At 41.7% G+C, this 22,736-nt stretch overlaps 1 protein-coding gene across 10 annotated transcripts in view; it reads right to left on the bottom strand.

Annotated features, from left to right (window-relative positions):
• Positions 1-22,736, bottom strand: part of DGKG (diacylglycerol kinase gamma) — a 227,318-nt gene that overhangs the window by 19,585 nt on the left and 184,997 nt on the right. For 9 of the 10 annotated variants that reach the window (XR_012095538.1, XM_073023373.1, XM_007971827.3 and 6 more), the window contains 2 exons: positions 10,754-10,874; positions 7,454-7,514 (listed from right to left, as the gene is read on the bottom strand). Coding sequence is in view for 9 of the 10 variants with exons in the window: in XM_073023373.1 (XP_072879474.1) it covers positions 7,454-7,514; positions 10,754-10,874 (182 nt within the window). In the remaining variant the exon portion in view is untranslated. Of the gene's footprint in view, positions 1-3,535; positions 7,285-7,453; positions 7,515-10,753; positions 10,875-22,736 lie in introns of those variants that run through there. The other variant, XM_037988478.2, reaches the window with a different exon arrangement.

Genomic DNA, 22,736 nt, shown 5'->3' with positions numbered 1-22,736 from the left:
GTTAAAGAAAACTATGCTTTAAGCAGGAATCTGCTTAAAGTGAGCCTAAGGGAGGGGGGAAGGTTTCCATGGTTTTCAGGTCTTAGCTGTTTCTGGGCCCTCCAAGATCCTAGAATGCTCTGCTTCATGACAGTGTTTCCTGCCATCAGAGGCCTTTGAATGTGACTGGACAAGGCCAGGCGCGGTGGCTCACACCTGTAATCCTGGCACTTTGGGAGGCCGAGGTAGGCAGATCACCTGAGGTCAGGAGTTCGAGACCAGCCTCGCCAACATGGTGAAATCCCGTCTCTACTAAAAAGTACAGAAATTAGCCAGGTGTGGTAGTGGGCGCCTGGAATCCCAGCTACTTGGGAGGCCAAGGCAGGAGAGTCACTTGAACCTGAGAGGCACTGGTTGCAGTGAGCCGAGATTGCGCCATGGCACTCCAGCCTGGGCAACAAAGTGAGACTCTGTCTCAAAACAAACAAACAAACAAACAAACAAACAAACTCAAAAAAATAAAAGAATGTAACTGGACAATGAATCAGATTTTGATTTATTGATGAGTTGGGAAGTTCAACTACATCATTGGTTCTCAAAGTGTGGCTCATAGGCCAGCAGCATCAGCATCACCTTGGAACTTGTGAGAAATGAAAACTCTCTGGCATCCAGACTTACTGAACCAGAAAATCTGGGATGTGGCCCAGCAATATGTGTTTCAGAACCCCTGTAGGTTGTTTAGATGCATACTCAAGTCTGAGAATCACCAGACTAGATAACTAGGATCATCTTTGACTTTGAGATTTTGCTATCATCTAACTCTGGGAGAAGATTCTGAATTTTGAGGCTCAAACTATGCCACCTAACTGTGATGGTGAAGCATGAAAGATCATCTTACAGTGTTACAATAATGAGACAAGTTTTCTTAATAAATATATATATACTTTTGTATATACATATATAAACAAATATGGGCTTCTGTTTTGTTTTGTTTTTGTTTTTGTTTTGTTTTGTTTTGTTTTTGTTTTGAGATGGAGTCTTGCACTATCGCCCAGGCTGGAGTGCAGTGGCACGATCTCTGCTCACTGTAACCTCCACCTCCAGGGTTCAAGTGATTCTCCCACCTCAGCCTCCTGAGTAGCTGGGATTACAGGTGCCCACCACCATGCCTGGCTAATTTTTTGTATCTTCAGTAGAGATGGGGTTTCACTATGTTGGCCAGGCTGGTTTTGAACTCCTGACCTTGTCATCCACCTGCCTCGGCCTCCCAAAGTACTGGGATTACAGGCGTGAGCCACTGTGCCCAGCTGAAACCTTTCCCTAAATGTTAGGCTTTTTAAGGAAATTTTTAGGAAATTTCCAACTTTTTGCAATGATGAGTAATATAGACGTGACATTTTTATATATCAATCTCTCTGTATTTCTGGTAATCTGTATTTTACTTAGAATAAATTCCTAGAAGTATATGAACAATTTTTAAAAGTGAAAGTAAATGAACTAGATCAATGTATATTGATATTTATAACAACAGTTCTTGATACATGGGTCTGCATGCTTTTCAGAATGGCTGTAACTGTCGATGCTCTTGCCTCACTGTATGAGTGTACTGGTCTCCCCATACCTTTGACAGCAATGAATATTAAGACAAACAAAAAAGCTGTGCTCATTGGTAAGTGAAACATGGCATAGCTTTCTCACTGTTTTAATTCAAAAATCTTTTAGTCCTTTTTAAAAAACTTGTGATATTAAATATTATTTCATAGATTTATTAGCCCATGGTACTACTTCTATGAATTCTCTGTTCACTCTTGCATTGTTAGTATTTTTTTTCCACTGGATTCTAATAGCTCTTTTTTTATACCTTGTGAGAATTAACCTGATCTTTGGAATAGCGCTTGCAAACATCTTGTCCTTAGTCTTTTAAAAATTCCATATTGATTTTTTGACTTGTAGAAATTAAAATTGGTTAATAGTCAAATATGCCACTTTTTCCTTAGAAAATCCCTGCCCACAGTGTAATTATGATCATCTACTTTTTTCTGGTAGCTAGGAACATTTAATTCTGTAATTGAATTGGAGGGGTTTTTTTGTTTTGGTTTTGTTTTTGGAATATAGTTTGAGGTGAGAGGTTCTATATAATGACATTTTCTGAAACGCAATTTCTTGGATATTGTATACTAAACTGTTCATTCCTATCTAATTAGTTTATAATCTTTGTCTTTCCTTCATTAGTTTTTATGTATACTAGGGTTTCTCAAGGCTTGCTTCTGTACTATTGATTTATCTATTCAATATCATGCCAATAGCATGTTACTCAAATTATTGTGGCTTTATAATTATTTTAATATCTTGTGAGAAGTTATTTCTCAGCATTCTTTTATAAAACATCCTAGAAATTGCATTGTTTGTAGAGTTAAAAAAACAATTGCATTGGAATTTGGGAATCCCTGTTCAGGAACGTGGGATGTTCTGTGTTAAATCCTTTTTTTTTTCTTTATTGGTTAAATCTTATAGTCATCTTTATTTTACACAGTTCAGTTTAGTATTTTATGTCTTTTGTTGCTTATATAATGATATTTCAAGCTTTTAATTATATTATTTGAATTGATTATTGCCAGTATATAGGAAAACTACTAATATTTGTCCATTTTCCTATAGGGTTTTATTGAAGTAATTTATCCTTTGAGATTTTCAGTTTATTCTATTAGCTTTTAATGTACATAATCTTACCACCTACAACTAATGACAGTTTTGACTCTTTTCTAAATAATTATATTTCTTTTCTGCTTCAAGTATATATTGCATTGGCTAAAATTTCCAATGTTAAAAGTACATGTCTGTTCATGATTTTAGTGAAAATTCCTCTAGTGTTTTACTATTAAGTAAAATATCGGTTATGGTTTAACATATATTTAACAAAGGTGTTCACTAGTGGGGGAGAAGCCTTCTGATCTTAGTTTTCAAGAGTTTTTATCTTTAAAAATCAGAAATGTTGAATGTAATTGAATACTTTTGGGTCATCTATTTTATCATGTAATTTTTCTATTTAAAGTAATATTAGAAGACTTTCTTTTGTTCCTTTGATATGCTCAGAGGGGTGAATGATTCTTTTAATACATTGTTCAATTCTACCTTCCAATACTTTTAACTATAATTCTTATGTCATATTTATATTTGGGAGTGGTCTATAGTTTTCTATTTTTAAGTGTAATTTTTGTTAGGTTATTGCATGTCTTCATTTCACAAAATGGATTCAGTAGCTTTCCATCATTGTCTATACTATGAAATAGTTTACCTAAGTATGTATTTCCTAGTAGTATGGAAGATCTCCCCAATAAGGCCACCTGTTTTAAGATCATTTAGTATGTAATTCTTCGAAATAATTTGATTTCATTAATGGTTACCAGGATTTTCACTCATCTTCTTAAGATGTTCAAGTTCATTAGAATCAAGATGATTATGTATTTTGTTATATATATATACATACATATATATATATATATAAAAATTTTTTTTTTTTTTTTTTTTGAGACAGAGTCTCACTCCATCACCCAGGCTGGAGTGCAGTAGCGTGATCTTGGTTCACTGCAACCTCTGCCTCTGGGTTCAAGCAATTCTCATGCCTCAGCCTCCCAAGTAGCTGGAATTACAGGGATGGGCCACCATGCCTGGCTAATTTTTGTATTTTTGGTACAGATGGAGTTTAGCCATGTTGGTCAGGCTGGTCTCAAACTCCTGACCTCAAGGTAATCCTCGTGCCTCAGCCTCCCATAGTGCTGGGATTATAGGCGTGAGCCACCACACCCAGCCTTGTTTTATCTTTAAATAAAGCCATGGAAACAGTTATATTTATATTACATTTATGTTTTTTACATTTTAATATCTTTGATTCCTTTCTCTTTTAAAAATTAGGTTTTCAAACATTTGACATATTTTAAGAACTAGTTCTAGAGTTTCCTGTTTTCATTATTTAATTTCTACTTTTATCTTTATTATTTTCTTCCTTCTGCTTCTCCTAAGATTGTTTTATTATTGCTCTTCTAATTTTAGTATTATTCATTACATTTTATTTCTTTTTTATATGATGGAAGATTATGAGGCTTTGAATTTACTTCCAAACATAGTTTAGGTTATATTCTATAATTTTTAAACTGGAGTCTTCTTATTTTTATAATTTTTTGAGTAATCAACCATGGTGGCTTTGATCTCCTCATAAATCTCTTGTTTAGGAGAATTTTTAAGTCTCCAAGTGACTAAATTTTGTTTATTCACTTAATCTTCTATTAGTAATTTCTAGTTTTATTACTTTGTGGTCAAAGAAAATGACCTTTATAATTTCTGCAACTGGGTTTTATGGTGCTTTTTGCCTTGTAAACTAGTTTCTGATCTATTTTAGTAAATATGAATGCTTGAACAAATATGATATTTAATTTCTTTATGAGTTATAGAGTTATTTCATCCAAGCCTTTTTTTTTTTTTTTTTTTTTTTTTTTTTGGCTACTGAGCCTCAAAGATGGAAACAAATATTTTAAAGCTTCTCAATATCTGTCTGTCAACTTCTTCTATATCAACCTTTTCTCAGAATATATATTGATATTTTTTCACAGTATATATTTTTATTCTGTTATTAAATATCTAACATTTTATGACCACTATATCTCATAATTGAGTGTACTTTTTATCAAATAAAAAATGCATTTACTTATTCTGCTTTATGCTTTAGGCACATGGGAAGGTTAGTTTGTCTAAAATTAGCACAATTAACATTACTATTTCTTCCTTTTAATTTCTCTGTACCTGATAAAGGATAAAATAAGAAGATATACATTATATATACATACGTATAACCTTTCATTTTAGATGTATCTTTTGTAAGCAGCATATACTTGGATTTTCATTTTTAACTCAATATGAGAGTATTGGTCTTTTAATAGGGAACTTTAACTCATCTATTTTTCTTTTATATATGTGTAATATATGTGTGTATATATATGTATATGTGTATATATATGTGTGTGTGTGTATATATAGTCTTAACATCATTTGACTTGATTCAAAAAATGTTTAAATGTTGGCTCATTTTTTGCTTTCTATCCTGTGCTACATTAATAGAGTTTATATATTTTGAATTCTTCCAGATTTGAAAGGCGTGCGCCCTATTTTTAGTTTCACTAGTGATTGTCTACCTATTAAAATTGTCTTCTGATTTATATGTTTTATCATCAAAGTGAAGAGAGACAATGAGAAACTTCACGTATCTTTACTATTCCTTCAGCAGTGTCTCCTGCGTTTTTGGCCTTTGTTAACATAATCTTAGGTTTGGGATACAGGTTATTAATGTTCACATGATATGTCTTCACTTTCAAAGAATGATTTTTGCCATTAGCATTTAGTTGCATAACCATATTTAGCAGGTTTTTGGAAACTTCATTCTAATTTCAGTGGTTTCCATTTTTACCAAAAGTTCTTTTGGGCTGCGATAGTCCATTCTTAAGGCTTTAATTTTGAATCACTTCTTAGTTGGTGTATACCTTCAAGAAGATGTTTCAACAAGAGGTACATGGGTTTTAACCCTTGCAAGTTTAAGAATGATTTTCTGTTACCTTCTGTTATGGACTAAATTGTGTTCCCCCAAATTCATATGTTGAATCCCTAACCCCCAATGTGACTATATCTGTATATAGGGCCTTCAAGGAGGTAATTAAGGTTAAATGAGGTCACAAGGGTGGGGCCCTAATCCATTAGAACTGGTGTTCCTTTAAGAAGAGAAAGGAGTGTGCAAACACAGAGGAAAAGCCATGTGACGATATAACAAGAAGGCGGCCATTGGAAGTCAGGAAGAGAGGCTTCCCCAGAAACCAGCCCTTCTGGCACCTTGGTCTTGTGTTGTCAGCCTCCAGAACTGTGAGAAAATAATTTCTGTTGTTTAAGCTGTCAGTCTGTGGTATTCTATTATGGCAGTCAAAGCAGATGAATATACCTTTACATATGGATTTCTGGACCTCACACTATGAAATCATTGGTTCACAAATTTTTTCATAGTGAGTTGCAATCTCTAAAGGCTGGTGTGGAGGAAGGGTGGGTGTGGGCATAGGGAGAAGTATTTAGCTACTTCAAAATCCAGTGCTTGAATTTATAGGAATAGCAATCCAGTTTTCAGCTAGGACTGAACCAGGTAGGACAGCATTTGATTTCTTCCACCTTTTTTTTTGTAGGGGGGTCGGAGATAGGAGGAGCTTGGATAGATTCTTCTCAATTCAGTTCCATCAAATGATAAACAGTAGAAACTCCCTCCGTCCGTCCTAACTTCAGCAGGGTGGAAAGCCATTATTTGATAGAGTGTGTTTTCATTTTTTTCTTAGTCTTCATAAGATCGAGGTAAGATTTTTGCAGAGAAATTTCTGTTTTTGATAACCTTTATAGAAGATGCTACCTTTTCTCAGCAGGTTCAGGAAACCCTCTCTCTAGTAGAAGACAACTTGATGTTCTAAAGGGCTCAAAATAGCAGGTGATCAAAGTATCTGAATACTCCACTAGAGTGAGGAAGCTTAGAAACTCCACTTTATCTTTTGAAATTTGCATAGCTGCAATCTTATTGAGGGTATTACACATGTAGTATCCCAGCAGAGGCCCTGAAAACCAGAACAATGATTGCTCTTCACCACAGAAATTCTAGCTGCTTTTCTAACTGAGGACAAACTCTAAGAAGGAAGGATGCATGGCTCCGGTACTGGTGTTAAAAGGAGAGCTAACGAATACAGTAAGTCTGGGAATGGAGATACTCTATTTTTGTTGGTTCATTTGTTCAATCTTTTATTCATCATTTGACATATATTATTGTGCAACTGTTACAAACCAGGCACTGTTCTACGTTCTGGGTGATAGTGCCATAAACAAAATAGATAACCCGTGTGTTGACTCATTCAGTGGAATTTTCAAGTAGGTTATCAGGGCTGTGGGTGCACTGGTTGGGAGGCATGTCTGTGCTCTGCGAGGAATTTTCTCCCGGGAGCTCCAGCAGTCAGAGGAGCTACCCTACCAAATTCTAGGTAAGGTAAGTGTGTAGATTTGGCTTCCACATAAGGAAGCAATTTGACTTGTTCATCAGCAGAACAGTCTTCCTCTTGAGGTACTAAATTCCTTGCCATTGACATGATTCAAGCTGAGGCTGTCCAGGATACAGTAGGCGAAGTCTCAGAATTCACTGACTAGAACTGTGAACTCCTCGAAGTCAGTTCTATGTCTCATTCAGTTTTGTGGCCGGTGCCTCACAGTGTCTGGCATATAGCAGGTGTTTGATAGGAGCTGGTAGGTAAATGAGTGGGTGGATAAACAAAGTGGAAGAGGGGTTGCACTAGATAGTCTTCCACGATCCCTGCAACTCTGAGATTCAGTGATTTCATATTAAGTCAGTGCCCAAAAGAGCTCAAAAATAAGGCTGCTCATCCCCGTCTCAAAGATTGGCAAGACTCACCGTGCAACATGGCTGCATCCAGGGTTCTCCATCCACTTGCATTGGCAGCAGCTTGTTTGTCCTGGAACCCAGAACACCAAGAGAACACAGTGAGCTTTTACAAGTGAGAGAATCAAGGTTGTTCCCACCAGGAAAACAGAAGTAGGAAAACCTTATCTGCCCACCTAAGAGTGGTTCTCTAAGACTCTTTTGGAGAACTTGTTAAAAATAGATTTCTGAGACCACCTCAGGGAGTCTAACTTGGCAGGTCTGGAGCCAGGCCCAGTGGTCTGTGTTTCTGTGTGTGTGTGTGTGTGTGTGTGTGTGTGTGTGTGTGTTTTGTTTTGTTTTGTTTTTTTGAGATGGAGTTCTGCTCTTGTTGCCCAGGCTGGAGTGCAATGGCACTATCTTGGCTCGCTACCGGGTTCAAGCAATTCTCCTGCTTCAGCCTCCCAAGTAGCTGGGATTACAGGCATGCACCACCACACCTGGCTAATTTTTTGTATTTTTAGTAGAGACGGGGTTTCTCCATGTTGGTCAAGCTGGTCTCGAACTCCCGACCTCAGGTGATCTGCCTGCCTCAGCCTCCCAAAAATGCTGGGATTACAGGCGTGAGCTACCGTGCTCGGCCAGGTCTGTGTTTTAATAAGCACTATGGGGGATTCTACTGCCTTGGTCCTCAGACCCCAGTTTGAGAAATACTGCTGTGGATGAGCAGTGAAATCCACAGAAGTCTGGGACACAGTGACCAGTGAGCATGGCAGCACCACCACTGAGCAGATGCTCCTCAAACAATCAGCTAGAAGGCCCGGAGTGCATGCCAAAAACTCCACTCTGAAAGGGGAACTGGCCTGGTCTCTATGTTGAGTGAGAGGTTGCATCATGTCAATGAGGTAATGTCTCCAATTTATACAACATACAGCTCAGGTCTGAGTGTGTCTTGCCTTGCAATCTATTCTAACCTCAATCCTGTTTTTTGTTTTGTTTTGTTTTTGAGATGGAGTCTCGCTCTGCCGCCCAGGCTGGAGTGCAGTGGTGCCATCTTGGCTCACTGCAAGCTCCGCCTCCTGGGTTCACGCCATTCTCCTGCCTCAGCCTCCCAAGTAGCTGGGACTACAAGTGCCTGCCACCATGCCCAGCTAATTTTTTTGTATTTTTAGTGGAGACGGGGTTTCACCGTGTTGGGCAGGATGGTCTCGATTTCCTGACCTCGTGATCTGCCCCGCCTTGTCCTCCCAAAGTGCTGGGATTATAGGCGTGAGCCACCGCGCCCGGCCCAACCTCAATTCTTTCAAAAAATCTCCTGAACAAGTACACTCTGGGGTTGCATGGATTGTGGGCCTGGCTTACCTGGGAAACGGGGTCATCCAGGAATACTCTCCCCAGAGGAGAGGTAAAAGTGTTGCCTTCTTGCTTGAGACAAGGCTTTTCTGGCCTTGGTATATGGATTTTTTAAAAAGCGACAGAGTGTCACTCTGTTTCTCAGGCTGGAGTACCGTCATGTGATCATAGCTCACTACAGCCTTGACCTCTTGGGCTCAAGCAATCCTCCTACCTCGGCCTCCTGAATAGCTAGGACTACAGGTGCACATCACCACACCTGGTTAATTTAAAAATCTTTTGTAGAAGGGGGTCTTGCTATGTTGCCCCCATTGGTCTTGAACTCCTGGCCTCAAGCAATCTTCCTTCCTCAGCTTCCCAAAGTGTTGGGATTAAAGGTGTGAGCCACCACACCCTGCCATAGATTTTAAAAGGAGAGAGATGAAGTTTTCTGATGTCCCTCTGCAGAAGAGTTATGAATTCATACTACGTTGCCTTTGGAAGAAAAGGCAGGCTCTTTTGGAGGCCTCTGGTCTGGGTGAGCAGGGAACAGTTATCACCCATTGACATGGAAGCCCTCACCTGGGTTTGGCAACTATTCTGTTCTTGAAATTATAAAATGGGAGGGAAAAGCTGTCTTCTGATGTGATGATTCTCTGATCAACCCTGAGGGTATTTAATAATAAAAACAATAAATCTACTAACAAAAACAAGAGTAAAGAGTGGCATTTTGATTCTTGAGGCTGGGGATGGTATTCAGGAAATGGCCAGGAGGATGGGGCTCCTGGCTCACCCCCTCTGTTTCTATTTGGAAATAGAGCTACTGAATGTGAAGAAAAAGTCCTCCTCCTTATATATGGCTTTTGGATTCCTCAAGGATCAGGATATTCTGTTCTCTGTGGTTTTCATAAGTTATGGCTTAGATGTGTTAACAGACTAGACCTACTCAGTATTAGAGTCCTGGAGAATGGACAGGACTCAAGAATTAATCTGGAAAACAGGGACTGCATCAGGACAACAGCTCAGAAAGAAAGGAGAGCAAAGCTTTGGAGAATAGAAAAGACAGAAAACAAAAAGAGGAAATGAAGAAAAGGGGTCAATGGAGCAGACCTTCAGCTAAGAGACCTCAGGGAATCTGCTGTGGGGACCTTTCTGAGGAATGCAATGTAGTGCCAAGGGCAGAGTTTCTTCCAATGTGCTCTGATAATACTTGCCCATGGGAGAAAAGGATTCTGTGGTCAAATACCTTTGGGAAACCCAGCATCCTGTGGACTCCTCTAGGCGATCCCCAAGGCGTGTTAATAGATTTGGTCCATAGTAATTCAGTGAAAAAGGAAAGGAATAAAGACTTCTGACATAATCAGGTGGGAGAAGAATCTCAGACAAAGTGTGATGAGCTGCATTCATTAATCAGAGGCAACTGAAATCAGAGGATCCTCTCGATTAGACGTCATCTCTTCCAGGAGCCTGCAGTGGCTAACCTGTGTGGTCCATATCCTAGAGTTGTCATCCTCTCTGTCAATTATGCCAGTTTTGCTGATGTTGATGGCTTAGCATACAAAGACATATAGGAAATAGCATTTCTCAGGTCACTGTCTGAGAAAGAGCAGAGCAGAGCAGAGACATCGTTTTTTCATCAGTGTTCCCTCTGGCATCCCTCTGCCATCTATCTAACATTTTAATTTGCAAATATAAAAATGCCAAGGAGTTGGACCTTTGGTCTCTGGACCATTTAATCTTATACTCCTGTTTAGAGAACTTCACCAGGTCAGTTTAATAGAACAGCAAACTGGTTGTGGCGGGTCCTCCAGTTGATGTTTTAGATGGGCGCATTACATCCTGTTTGGGAAATGGTCTACAAAGACGTTCTTTACAAACATCATCAAGCTTTTGTGCTGCACTCTCCCTGCCCTCAAATCCAAAGATGGCTTCTTAGTTGTCTGCACGAATGTGTAGGGAGATGGGGAGATGCAGAGGCTGTTTGGTGACAAAGAGGCATACCTGATGGTGACAGAGGAGCACTGGGCCAGCCTCCTGCCTGCACTCTTCAGGCCGGTGTAGATCTGCCCCATCTCCATGGCTCCTTCTAGCCCCACCACTTCAAGGAGTTGGTCACTGAGGTCTGCAAAGTGAGACAGCAAAAGTAGTGCATATACATCTCTCTGTTCCTCAGACAAGTTCTGGCCAGAAAGTCTGGTCCCCAGATGGCCAATGTCTGTATCCCTTCATCTCCCACCAAACACCTTTTTCATACTCACTCTGAATAGGGTGTTTCCCCAAAGATCAATAAATGTACCTTTTCATGAGGAGATGGTCAGTTTTAGTGAAAAAAGATTTTGATTCAGATATCATATATATCTAATAAATAGGTTACCATATCAAGAAGCCTCTTCAAATGTAGAGTGACATAAATGACAAACCAGCTATTTCTGATCATTTTCAACCTCCCAGTGCAGCTAAAGATATATTGGTTTGGAACTAGGATAGGAAGGAATGTTGATGAGGGCCATTACCCAAAGCTGGACCAAGTCTCTTTTCTCTGAATGTCTGAATAACATTTGGCCCCACTGACAACGACTGATGGTTAATTAACCTCAAATTTGGCCTGTGGTAAGTCACTGGTGAGCCAACCTCCTTGGATATCCTCAGGAAAACCAGTGACCTCTTTCAGGACACCAGGTGCCTAATCTAAGCCAAGGAAAAGAACATTTCACCAACATCAGAGTCTGTGAGCCCACAGTAGAAAAGGAGGGGCAGGAAGTTGGAGGCTTAGGCTCAGAGTCACTCAGGACCAATGGTCTCCCACAGCGGGATTTGCTTCTCATTCAGAACTTAGATGAGGTCCTTTTCTTCAGCATTGCTGAGGCTTGGATGGTGGCTCCCCAGTTGCTTGTGAAAGCAATAGCAGCATTAATGTTTGATGTTGGGCTCAAAACTCGCTTTTCCAGCACAACTTTCATTTACTTAAAACAGAAGCAAAATAAAAAGGCAGATTTTTAAAAAGCTTCCATTCCTCTGCCTACCAAGACAAAAGTAGCTTTCTCATAAGTTGTGGCTAATCACTAACATCCCCTTAATATCTACAAACTAGAAAACTGTGTCTATGTTAATGCTGTTGCTTATTTAACAGGTGATTTCTATCTTGTAAAGTGCCTCCTGGTATAGTATAACAGTGTTAAGATTGGCAAGGAGATATTTGAGTTTGTCGTTACTCTTGTTTAGAAGGCTAACTATTGTTTAAAAAACAGTCTCTTGACGGATGTATTCCTAGTGAAGACAGTTAAACAAACCATTGGGCTGACCACAAATGTGTTAACATTGCTAGTCTAAATTACTGACGATCACTAATGGACATTAGCTGCCAACAGATACACGGCTTGCATCAGTCTTTCTGTGACAGGCACATAGCTTTTCCCCTCTACCTCTATTGACAATCACATTCTCCCCTCATACTCCTTTCTTCATGTTTGTGAAAAGATACTGTTTCTCCTTAAACACTCCATCTCATTTGGACTTGGAATAAGAATCCATGAAAGGGTAATGTTTGTTTAGGAGAATGCTCCAGGCTCTCTGGAGTTTGGACCTAATAAACAGTGAATGTCTAAACCTCTAGTCACTTAATTAGCCTCCTTCTTACCAAAGAGGGTTGAATAACGTTGGATGGTCTAGCTCACTGTGTCATTCCAATAGTGTCTGTGAAAACATGGGCTATGAATGTGCGTGTGTGTGTTTGTGTGTGTGTGTGTGTAAGGTAGAGAGAGAAGGAGGATGAAGAGGAAAACAGGGAGGAGGAGGAGGAGAGAAAGGTATAGAGTATGTCTAGGGGTGAGGGGGGTTGAGGGTTGATGTTGGGCTAGGAGAGAGGGGGAGAAAAGAGAAGCAGAACTTTTCAGAAGTCTCTTGAGTGGCAGAGACAGATGTCTTGTAAAATGTTGTTCTTTGTACCAGGCTTTGGTATCTGATGGTGCTGTGATAGTTCAATGTTTTCCCTCCTTAAAACATTCCCTGGTAACAAAATGTTCTAAGAAGCAGGGAGCTTAATAGACTCAAGTGTTTCAGCTTTACAATGTCTTGGTCTTTTAACAAATTTTCCCGTTGAATGGCTTTAACTCCAAAGTTGTTATCACTTCCCACACATTACCTTGCAGCTATCACTTCCCACACATTACCTTGCTTCCTGGCTCTAGAAGAGAAGTAATGAAGGCTGATCTCATCAGCATGGTGGGTGGGTGGGGGCAGGGGCTTACACAGATGTGGGACTGAGGAGATTTGTAGGGAAAGGGGCTAGGATCTTGGCATACTGTTTGCCATCCTGCCTTTGAGTTTTCCCTGGCAGAGAGAGGCTGGGATGACTACAACTGAGGCAAGACCTGATTGCTCTTTTAATTCTCTACCATTGCCTAACTGATCTTTCCTTCTACTTCCGAGAATGCCTACAGAGAGGTCTTGAGGTAAAGAAATCTATGTAACGTTGTTTCCCAAAGTTATAAGACCACAAGACCCTTTTCTTGTGTGTGATGCCTATGAACAATCCACAGCTTCCATTTTTTTAGGAATGTATTTTGGGAAATTCTGGTATCACTTAATCCCTTTTACTTCCTCTATCACAGAGATACTCAGGTACAACTTAAATTTGGAATTAAAATGAAAGAGAACAGAATGCAAGTCAGTGTCTAGGCACACAGAACAATTAATGTTTAGATGGAGACATCTGGTATACCGGGTGTCTGTTTTACCTTAAGCATCAATGATTCAGGGTGTGATGTTGGCAATTCATGTCATCTCCATATTGCCTTTACACTCTTCAACTCACCAGTATTTAAGATGGAATGTGTATGCATGCACCTTAGTAAAACAGGAATTCATTCACTCACTCACTCACTCATTCAACAGTTACTGAGTAACAACTCGGTGCCAGACACTGTCTTGTAAGAGTTGGGATGCAAAATGTTCTATTGTTGAAGGGCTCTTAGCCAAGAGGGAGAAACCAAGTTAGGTGTAGAAAATGCTGTAATTGGACTGCAGGATCAAGGAAACCTGAGTGACTGATTCTGCTGGGGCAAGGTACAGAAGGCAGGTGTTCCAGAGCTCTAAAAGAGGTCTTGAAGGATGAATGAGCACCAAGGTAATTTTTGGTTTGAAAAGAGGAAGGAAGAAGGACATTCCAGGCACAGGGATGATCATGGGTGGGGCTGGAAGGTCACAGGATGAAGAAAAAAAAATAATTAAGCAATAAACCCACTTGGCAATTTCATTGTGAAATATAAAATGTATTATTTCCTCAGGAGAATTACTGTCCAGAGACTCTTTTTGGCCAGAGCTAGAGGAAGAGGGTCTCTGGGCCAGCATGAGCTTGTCGCATCCATAGAGCTAGGACTTTCAGTGCTGCTCTCATTTATTTCTTGGTAGCAAAGCCTTGTACAGTGTTTTGCGTGTAGTGAACACATAATATAAGCGCTCCAAGAAAAGAGGATGATAACAAATGGGAAAATAGAAAAAGGAGAATGTGGAGGCAAGGGAGGAAAAGCAAGGACGACAGTAGGGGTTCCAATCTGGCCCATTCAGTTCAGCCTCCAGGAAATGCAAATCTGATTATGTCATCCACATATGAAAAATCCTCAGTGGCACCCGTTATAATACCAAGGGCTGGCCGGGCGCGGTGGCTCCCGCCTGTAATCCCAGCACTTTGGGAGGCTGAGGCAGGCGGATCATCTGAGGTCAGGAGTTCAAGGCTAGCTTGGCCAATATGGTGAAACCCTGTCTCCACCAAAAATGCAAAAAAATAAAAATAAAAAATAATAAGCCGGGTGTGGTGGTGGGTGCCTGTAATCCCAGCTATTTGGGAGGCTGAGACAGGAGAATCGCTTGAACCCGGGAGGCAGAGATTGCAGTGAGCCAAGATCGCACCACTGCACTCCAGCCTGGGCGACAGAGCAAGACTCTGTCACAAACAAACAAACAAACAAACAAACAGAAAACACCAAGTGCTGGAGAAGGGAACATGCAGTGTGCATACTTTCACACTGAAAACGTAAACTGGTAGGAAGGAAAAAATTTGGCCAATTTTACTGAGTATAAAACTTCCTTGCTGCTTGATCCATTAATTTCTTTCTTGGTATTGATCATGAAAATCACTGATAGAAACTAACTTCATACAAATATGTACATTGAGGCATCATTTGCAACAGGAAATCTCCCTGCCTCCATTTCTTCCTGTACAGGAATAGTTAAATAAGTGATACGGTATCTATGTGATGAAATTTTTTTGCTGACATTAAAATATTTATGAAGTTTCAATAACATTAAATATTGTTTATGTTAAAATGTTAAGTGTAAAGGCAAGATATAAACTTACTTGTATAGCATTCTTTCAACTAGGTAAGAATATGCATAAAAGAAAAGGACAAATCCCAACAAAATCTTAACAGTGGTGAGTTCTGGGTAATTAAATGAAAGGTTATTATTTTCTTCTTTATGCTTTTTGGTATTTCTTATTTTCCATAAGTATGCATTAATGTTATAACAAAAGTCATGTACAAAAACGTATCAACTGCTCTTCACAGTTATAAAAATAATGCTCACATTCTCCGGTTTAATGCCCAAGGTCCAATTCCCATCTGGCAAGGGGCTGCCTCTGCAGTTTTACTTCCTGTCTTTGTGGGGCTAGATGCCTGCTGCAGACATACACAACATGTCATTCCCCAGGCAAACCCTACTGTTTCCTCCTCTGTGCTTTTACATATACTCTACATATGCTTTCTCCCACTTTCATTTGTCTATCAAAACTCAGGTCAAGTGTCATCAACTTCCAGAAGTTTAAAAGGAACTTCAAATTCCTGTGCCTGCAGTTTGGATGCTCCTCCTCAAACTCTCCCAGGCAGATATAGTCAAAGAAAGAACAAGGAAGACAAGGGCATTGATGATATTGGCTGTGGGCAGGAGATGGCTGCAGTAATTACTGTGCCACAGGGTCTAGGTTGAATAGGAAAGGAGATGGACTGAATGAAAAGGGAGAAGGTGAGTAAGAGACTTAAGGAGTTCTAGAAACAGCTGTTCTGAGACAGTGAAAGAGAGGGTTGGGGAGAGGTGCTGTGAATAGCACTAGCTGATGACAAATTCCACCTGTAGTCCCAGTGGTGGGCAGCTGAAATGGATGGTGGAGGGTGGGATTAGAGTCAAGGAGAAATAAGGCTAGGCCAGTGGTTCCTAAACTTTGCTGAGTGTTAGAATGACCTAGGGAGCTTTTAAAATCAACAATACCAGGTTGCACCCTATACCAATTAAATCAGAACGTGTGAGCATAGGAGCTAGGCATCAGTCTTTGTTTTTAAATATTTCCAGGCGATTGAAAAATGCAGCACAGTTTGGGAACCGCTGGGCTAAGTTATTGGGTGGATCATTCCCATTGGTCAGTGGTTCTCAAAGTCTGGTTCTGGACCCGCAGCCTCAGCATCACCTGGGAACTTGATAGAAATGCAAATTCTTAGGCCACACCCCAGACCTACCCAATCAGACAGTCTGGAGTTTGGGCCCAGCAGTCTGTGTTCTGACAAGCCCTCTGGAAGATTCTGAGGCATGCTTAAGTTTGAGAACTTGGGCCTTAGGCAATAAAATTGCCCAAAATATATACAGAAGTTGGAGTGCAGAAGAATGTCAACAAGTTATTTCATGACTGCTTTGATCTATTGCTATTTCAATGGAAAATTTGAAATAATAATATTGACCTCAAAATGGGGTTATGAGATTTAAATGGCGGATCTGTATGTGAAAGTGGCTGGCACAGAGTGAGCACTCAAAATACGTTAGTTTCACTTTCCTTTTTCTCCACGTTCACCCTGACAACTCCCAATGGTCAGTCTATCTACCTTGTTAGAGCTGTGTACAAGAGTCCCTAGGCCATAATATTAAGGCTAAAAACATTTTCTTAAATCTTCAATGTTCCTCATAGTTTTACGCTTCCTGTAAAGGTCGGAACTCCAGATGAGCTTAATACGGATGAGTAAAGGCTAGCAGAACACTCTGGGGCACGTCTGACATGTCCAGTCTTTCTTTGGGAACATCTGGAAGCCAAAACAAACAATAAAAACAAAAAACAAAAACAATGTTCAAGTTCCTTAGCTAGGTGTGCAAATATCCCTCTGCTTGGACAACTCCGGTTTAGCCTCCTGGCATGCCCCAGGCACCATGATAGTAGTTCCTTCTTCTGTGCTTAGATAGTGGATCTCACCCAACAACTGGCTCTGTACGTATCACTCTCTCAGCTCCATTGCAGACTGTGTTCTTGTTTTGTTTATCTTTGTATCTCTAGCAACTAGACCAGCCTTTGGCATATAGAAGGCTCTTGATATATGTTTGTTGAATAAACTGAATAATATAGATGCTTTAGAGCCAAAGACTTTGACAAGTTTGGCTAGAAGAAGAAAAGAGATAATAATCGATAATAATAATAACTATAGTTGCCTGCGGTTATCAATGGGGGATTGGTTTTAGGACCCCTGCAAATACTAAAACAGATGCTCAAGTCCCCGATATAAAATAGTGTAGTATTTGCATATAACCAGTGCACATGCTCCTGTTACTTTAAATCATCTCTAGATTATGTATAATACCTAATACAATGCAAATGCTCTGTAAACGGTTGTTATACTGTATTGTTTAGAGAATAGTGACAAGAAAAAATGTCTACACGTGTTCAGTACAGGCATAACCATCCATTTAGGAAAAAAAACCTTTGATCTGCTATTGCTTGAAGCCACAAATGCAGAACCCATGAATATAGAAACCTGACTGCACTTGCCCAGATTGTACTGGATAACAGGTTTTCCATGAATTAACTCATGTAATCTGCATATAACAGTCAATTTCTACCCAGCCTGGTTTTTGCCTCTCTCCTTTATTGCATAATTTTTCTGTCCATTCTCATCCTAGTTGCTTTTTTCTTTTCTTTTCTTTCTTTCTTTCTTTCTTTTTTTTTTTTTTTTCTGAGATGGAGTCTTGCTCTGTCGCCCAGGCTGGAGTGCAATGGCATGATCTCGGCTCACCACAACCTCTGCCTCCCAGGTTCAAGAGATTCTCCCACCTCAGCCTCCTGAGTATCTGGGATTACAGGCACCCACCATCATGCCCAGCTAATTTTTACAGAGATGGGGTTTCACCATGTTGGCCAGGCTGGTCTTGAACTCCTGATTTCAGGTGATCTGCCTGCCTTGGCTTCCCAAAGTGCTGGGATTACAGGTGTGAGCCACTGCGCCCGGCCCCTGGTTGCTTTTTTGCATTAGTGAAAATTCAGTCATTTAAGAGGCAGGGGAATCTCTGGGTGTCCTGATTTGGGCTCTTCTTTTACAGTGCCTTTGGGAAGTGTGGGATATCCTTAGCTTAAGAGGATGCTTTGCTACCCTCAATCCCACTCCTACTCCACTTCCCCTTCCATCAGCACATGAGGGTTCAGGTCTTGGGGCTGCCATGGAGCAGTCCGGGGAATCAAACAAACCTGAAAGGAGGTGCAGGGCGCCTGACTATGTATGGAGCCAACAGAGTTTCTAAACCATACCGCCATAGTGGCAAGGAAGCCTGCCCCATACCTTAGAGCATCTGTGTCATGTGATAAAACCTGTGGGCCCTGTTCGTTTACCTGGGTTACAGCAGCACTGGCATGCTAAGATGTTAGGTGCTATTGTTTGGGCTGCAATCCTGTCAGTTCAGTGGATAACACTAGTTAACCAATGCTCATGTTGAGCTCTGACTGGCAGGGGTATGCATCTGATTCATTAGAAATGCAAACAGGAATTTGTCACTACTTAATACATGGCCGCTGATAGAAAAACTGGAGTCACAGAGGTACAGAAAAAAGCTGGGAAACTCTACACTAAGTTCTTGAGGATGGGACTAATGGCTTAATTGCTGTGTCATTTAGGGTAAGTCATTTGTTGTCTCTGAGCCTGTTTTCACATCTCGAAAACAGGGGCTGCATTAGTCTGACCAGGCTTGCATAAACAAGCAGCCACAGGCTGGAGGGCTTAGAAGGCAGAAATGTATTTTCTCACAGTTCTGGAGGCTGGAAGTCCAAGGTCAAAGTGCCAGCAGGGTGGGTTTCCTCTGAGACCCCTCCCTTTGGCTGGCAGTTGGCTGCCCTCTGGCTGCCTCTTTACAGGGCTGTTCCTCCATATGCATATGGCCCTTGGTGTTTCTCTGTGTGTCCAAATCTCTTCTTATAAGGACACCAGTCAGACTGGATTAGGGCCCACCCGAATAAACTCATTTTAACTTAATCACCTCATTAAGGCTCTGTCTCCAAATACAGTCACACTCTGAGGTGCTGGGGGTTAGGGCTTCTTTGATGCTTGAAGTTTTGGAGGACACAATTCTGCCCATACAGGGATAATCATAAACCCTACTTCGTGGGTTATTCTGAGAACAAAAGAGATAAAGAATATCAAGGTGTTCTATGAAAAGCCATGTCCCTTATCATTGTGCTACTGAGAAGCTGACAAGTGCTGTGTGTGTGGGGGATCTTCTTACCCTCCTCAGAAAGAAAGGACACAAGCCCAGTTTTGCTTGCAGTGGGGCCAGGTTCAGTCCCCACAGTCTAGACAGGTGCGTGGGAGCTGGCAGGCCTCTTTGCAGACTTAGCCCGCTAAGGCTGCGGCAGGCATGTCCTCGGGCTCCTCTCCTGCTTCCAAATTTCCATGGAGATGGGCATGTGTCCTTGGTGGCTCGGGCACTCAAAGCTCAACAAAGCTGGGCACTGCTCAGCTCCTCTGAACCTCCCAGTTGGACTGGTCTGCACAGATGAAACACTGCTCCTGGCAAAAGAGCTTCAAAGCACAGCTCAAAGGCAATGTAGCCTGAAAAAGGCCTAGGGGTGGGGAAATGGAAAGAATCCTGAAAGACTGTTTCCTGATCTTCTACAGGGGAAGGGGACTGGGGTTCCCCGGGAACAAACCAATGAGTAAGAAAGGAAAGCTCTAACTGGTCAATCTCCATTCCCACGTTCCCGCCTGGCCTCTCAAATCACCAGGCCTTCAGGCATCCCGACCATAACTAAGCTGAAGAATACTCTATGATTAATGCTTTCCCCAGAGAAACTGACCCTGCCATAAAGAGAGAGGCAGAGGGCTTATTCTTTGGTCTTCCATGAACCCAGCACAGAGAATGTACCCTCGTGACAGGTTGTGAAACAGCATGAGCTTCGGACAGAGTTGGGTCTGATCCTGTCACTTGGAAGAAGGCTCTTAACTTTTCTGAGTCTGCCTTTTATCTGGAAAATGTATTAATAGATACAATAAGTCACTGGCAGGGTTGTCTCGAAGTTTAGAAGGGATGCCCTCAAGTACCTTGTATGATTAGGATGGGATCAGAGCAGCACACAGAGGGCCCTGAAGAAACACTTGCTCTTACTGCAATTTTATGTTTCTTTACAAAGGGATATCCTCGGGAAGTTCCATCTTTGCCACACAGTAAGTGCATGGCCTTGTGTAGATGGTAATTCATGTAACTTAGAGAAGGTTATGGAGGAAGAGAAGGAGATGAGAGGGAGGGAGGGGAAGGATAGGTGAAAAAAAGGAGAAGGGAGGGGCGGGGAGGATTCTGAGTAAGAGAAAGGCAGAGAGATGGTAAAGAGCAGAGATATTATGACCTTGAGAATTTAGGGTGACTTGCCCTCTGGCAAGTGAAGCATCTCTATTCCTTTTTTTCTTTTTACTCCAAAACAGGGGGGAAACTCACCCTTTTATTTGAAAATGAACTCCCCTCCTTTCCCTGTGGCTGTGTGTGTGTGTGTGTGTGTGACGCAATCCCACAACCATCCTGGTTGCCTTCTCTTGTTCCTGGGCTGAGCAAGGTGGGAGCAGAGCAGGTTCTAGACATCTTTAAGGCATGGGTTGGATACTCTTAGGCCAGTTGGGTACCCCGCTCCTTTGTGCCATGCCCTTGTCACACTGGTTTGTGGGTTTCTGCTCCTCTCAGGGCTCTGTAAGCCCCATCAAGGCATACAAGTGGCCAGAGGGCATCGAGTGGCCTTTGAGTCTGGATAATCCCATTGGGAAGGGGTAGGAAGCAGAAGCAGGGAGAGCCACTGCTTTCTGACAGGCAGAGGGCCAGCAGAGCCTCAGGGAGAAGCGACGTGTGGGCCCAGCAGGCAGGACTGGAATTGTGTCTGTTCTGGCTCTGTCTACTTGTGTGACCTGGGAAAATCACTTCCCTCCTCAGGGCCTCAGTTTCCCCCAATTGAGGGTGGAGGCATCCTATCCCTAAGGTCTATTTGCACTTTTTCAGCCAAGATGGATGCTGGATTTCTTGATGGTCTGAGTCAAGGGCAGATGGGTAGGAGACCTCACCTGTCCTCACACTGTGCAGAAGACGGAACATTCAGTACAGCCCTACACTGAGGCAAGAGAAAGTGTGAGGGCCTGCACACAATGGCCATTGTTGTTGGTTCCTGAAAACCTGCTTATGTGGTGGGCGGGGCAGGAAAAATATGTCCTCCATTCTGTGTGGCTTTATCTTCTGGGATTCCCCAGGGCTCCAATGAAGGTGCTGTATGTTGGGGGAGGTGGGCTTTGAAAGCTCTGTGCATGAGGGTCAGGTGCTTCAGAGTGGGAGGCAGTGCACTGGCAGAGCTGTAGGGTGGGAAATGTCCCAATGGCTCTGAAGCAAGGGTCTGACATGAGCATGGCCCTAAGAGAAGCCAAGGGTGGGGATGTCCTTTAAGGCCTGGGAGCCATCAGAGCTATGGAATCTTGATCTGGTGGTCCCAGTGAGGTCCAGTGCTGGGCACAGACTCCACAGCCTAGACCTTTACAAAGGACAAAAGCAGGAATTGACACATGGGATCTAATTAAACTAAAGAGCTTCCGCACAGCAAAATAAATGATCAACAGAGTTAACAGACAGCTTACAGAATGGGAGAAAAATGTTGGAAACTCTGCATCCAACAAAGGTTTTTCTTTCAATCCTCGTGGCAACTCCGTTAAAAACTACTATCCCAACATAAACAACAACAACAACAAGCCCTTCAGGCTCAGAGGCTAAGAAACTTGCCTAATATCAGAGAGCTGGCATACCATAAAGCTGGAATTCAAACCAAGGCCCGATTCAAAAAACAAGCTCATTTGAAAGGACGCAAGGCAGAGACAAAGTACCTTGGAGTGACAGGGTGTCTGAAGGCAGGGAGGTGAGCTTGGGTGGGGGTGAGCCTCTTCTCATCTCCTCTTAGGGAAACTTTGGCTACATGATCTTATTAAATGAAATGCTGAATTCTTTGGCTTGAAGGTAAAATACTAGTTGCTATATTATCTGGCATTACTTTACCCACTGAGCTCAGGAATCTCATTCAGGGTACACTGTATATAATAAAATAAATCAATTAGTGGTAAGATTTTCCAGCTTAAATCAATCCTGATTCTCAGGCGTGGCATATATAAGGTACATTCCAGAGATCTGCACTGGCCAAACTAATCACAGCTCGACGGGCTGCATACAGCACCTACTATTGAGAGATCATCTCAGAAAGATCTTATAAAGGAACTAATCACATTCACTAAGATCATCTCAGATTCTCCAGAAAGGCAAAGTTGGAGGAAGGGCACGACAGAGAGGGCCTTTTTCTGGTGGTTGGGTCAGGGTTGGCCAGAAAGGGGGAGGTGTGGGAGGGCATTGGGTGTGTGTGGAAAGAATCCTGTTTGGAATACTAGGATTTGGGCTCTAGTCCCAGATCCACCAGCTAACACAGTCTTGGATAGGTCAATTAACCTCCCTGGGCCTTGTTTTTCTAATCTATAAAGTATTCCTCAGGGGTGCTGTAGGGGATTAAAATGAGATGATGAATGTAAAATATTCCTGGCATCTAGTGCTAGATCCAAGTAAGTGCTTAACACATGCTGGGTGAATAGACCTGAAGATGAAAAGAGATGGGTGCTGGCCTCACGCCAGAGGTGCTAAGGGGCAAAGGTCTCTGCTGATGTCTCTGTTCTGCTAACAGAAGCCC

This window comes from Chlorocebus sabaeus, chromosome 15 (genome assembly GCF_047675955.1).
Source record: "Chlorocebus sabaeus isolate Y175 chromosome 15, mChlSab1.0.hap1, whole genome shotgun sequence".
Lineage (NCBI taxonomy): Eukaryota > Metazoa > Chordata > Mammalia > Primates > Cercopithecidae > Chlorocebus > Chlorocebus sabaeus.
The sequence above is the reverse complement of the archived record's forward strand: the minus strand, read 5'-3'. Positions and strand labels throughout refer to the sequence as shown.